General features: G+C 43.1%; 1 protein-coding gene across 1 annotated transcript; it reads right to left on the reverse strand.

Moving 5' to 3' along the window:
* Positions 1 to 1000: 1000 nt before the first annotated feature.
* Positions 1001 to 1313, reverse strand: Pmar_PMAR014265 (hypothetical protein; the record flags this gene model as incomplete). Its single annotated transcript, XM_002782859.1, has 2 exons — positions 1001 to 1107; positions 1254 to 1313. Coding segments are annotated over 2 exons (167 nt in total), but the record flags the coding sequence as incomplete, so codon positions are not given.
* Between the last annotated feature and the right edge of the window lie 274 nt (positions 1314 to 1587).

The following is a 1587-nucleotide window of genomic DNA, read 5'->3' on the forward strand; positions in this document are numbered from 1 at the left end:
CATATCCCCCCCCATCACAAGTGGAAACATAGACAGATTCACAGGTGTACGTGAGCGGATTTGCGCATGCGTGCAAATCCAATTAATGATAATGCTGAACTATGCAACGCTTTTACTCGCGATTCTTGTGACTGATAATTGCAGTCATAATTTGATTGACGATAAGTAGTGTAGATTTGTTGATATTGTTCCGGTAAAATTAATAAAAATATGGAATGTGCATGCGTGCAAATAACTTATATCAGTTTTGTGCTCCACCGTTTTATCACGCAGTTTAGTCGTTTCCTCACTGGGATGAAATACTCACTAATGATCAGTAAGTCCTTCCCTCAGCTGAGCTCAGAAGTTTGCTTCGCTAATTCGGACAGAAGTGTTGGAGTAGGAATATATCTTCGCTTTTCTCATCAGCTCAGTTCAAAAGTTTACATACGAGCTCGGGTAGAAGTGTATTACAAAACCCAACAATAATTTTAATATTGTCATCACCAACACATGTAGTTGACCATGCGCATCATTGTCTCCTATACTTTCCAGCAAACTAATTTCGGAACTCAGAACCTCAGTGTTGGAGGAGTCTTCGCTTCACTCATTCCTCAAATTCGTGTGCAAAAACCAATAAGAATTTTCATATCGTCATCACCAACACATGTAGTTGACCATGTGCGTATTCTCACCTGAATTGTGTTTTCTCCGCAACCAAACACTAAACGCTCTCAGCTGGTCTCTAAAGAACTCTCTCACAGGATCAGTTCCCGGTATCTGCCGATAATTCATCGAATCAAGAACGGATTCGATAAAATCTCGCGCGCCCTACCTGTGAAATCAGCAGACTATTTCGTTCGTCTTGCACTACACGCAGTACTGAGGCTTCCATCACGAGTTCCCACGTTTCCCATAACGAGTGATGACTACAGTCCGGCAACTCGGGCACTGATACGCTCGTTAGACCGACCAGAGCTGAGGACAAACTGGCATTCGTCTGGCATTTTGAAAATGCTACTTCTTTTGCGAACCGGAGTGATAGTAACATAAACCATAAAGGCCAGGTAAGACGTTAACCTCCAACACGCCAGGCCGGGGTGGGTTGCAACCAATGTTGATAACCGCCTGAAACACACGTATAGAAATAAAAGCTGAAAAACAACAAACCCAAATATCCGAAGTTCAATGACCATCCGATATCTTCCTGGGCGAATTGATCGATTATGAGTATCTTTTCCTCTCACTTTGAAACGGTAAGATACGTCACTCACCTGGAAGATATTTTTGCTCACGACCGATAACGCATCAACAGATCCAATGCCGTTTTGGATCTAAAACTACTTCATTCAGTCGGCCTAATAAAGGCAACCTTACACTAAGCACAGGCGCTCCATCACTGAGCAAACCAGAAAGGTGTTTCTTAACGACATCTGCATCTTCCAACTGTCACGCCTTTGAGGCTACCACCACAAGCTCCGGTGTAGTACCACCGAATGCACTTAGGCAATCTTCAGCCTGAAATTGAGTAATCCTGCTGTGATACATAATCTCTACTCATACGGAAGTGATCATCCTGGAACCTATAATGTTCCCGGAAGAAACTCA

Source organism: Perkinsus marinus (assembly GCF_000006405.1).
Source record: "Perkinsus marinus ATCC 50983 genomic scaffold scf_1104296937946, whole genome shotgun sequence".
In the NCBI taxonomy this organism is placed as follows: domain Eukaryota; phylum Perkinsozoa; order Perkinsida; family Perkinsidae; genus Perkinsus; species Perkinsus marinus.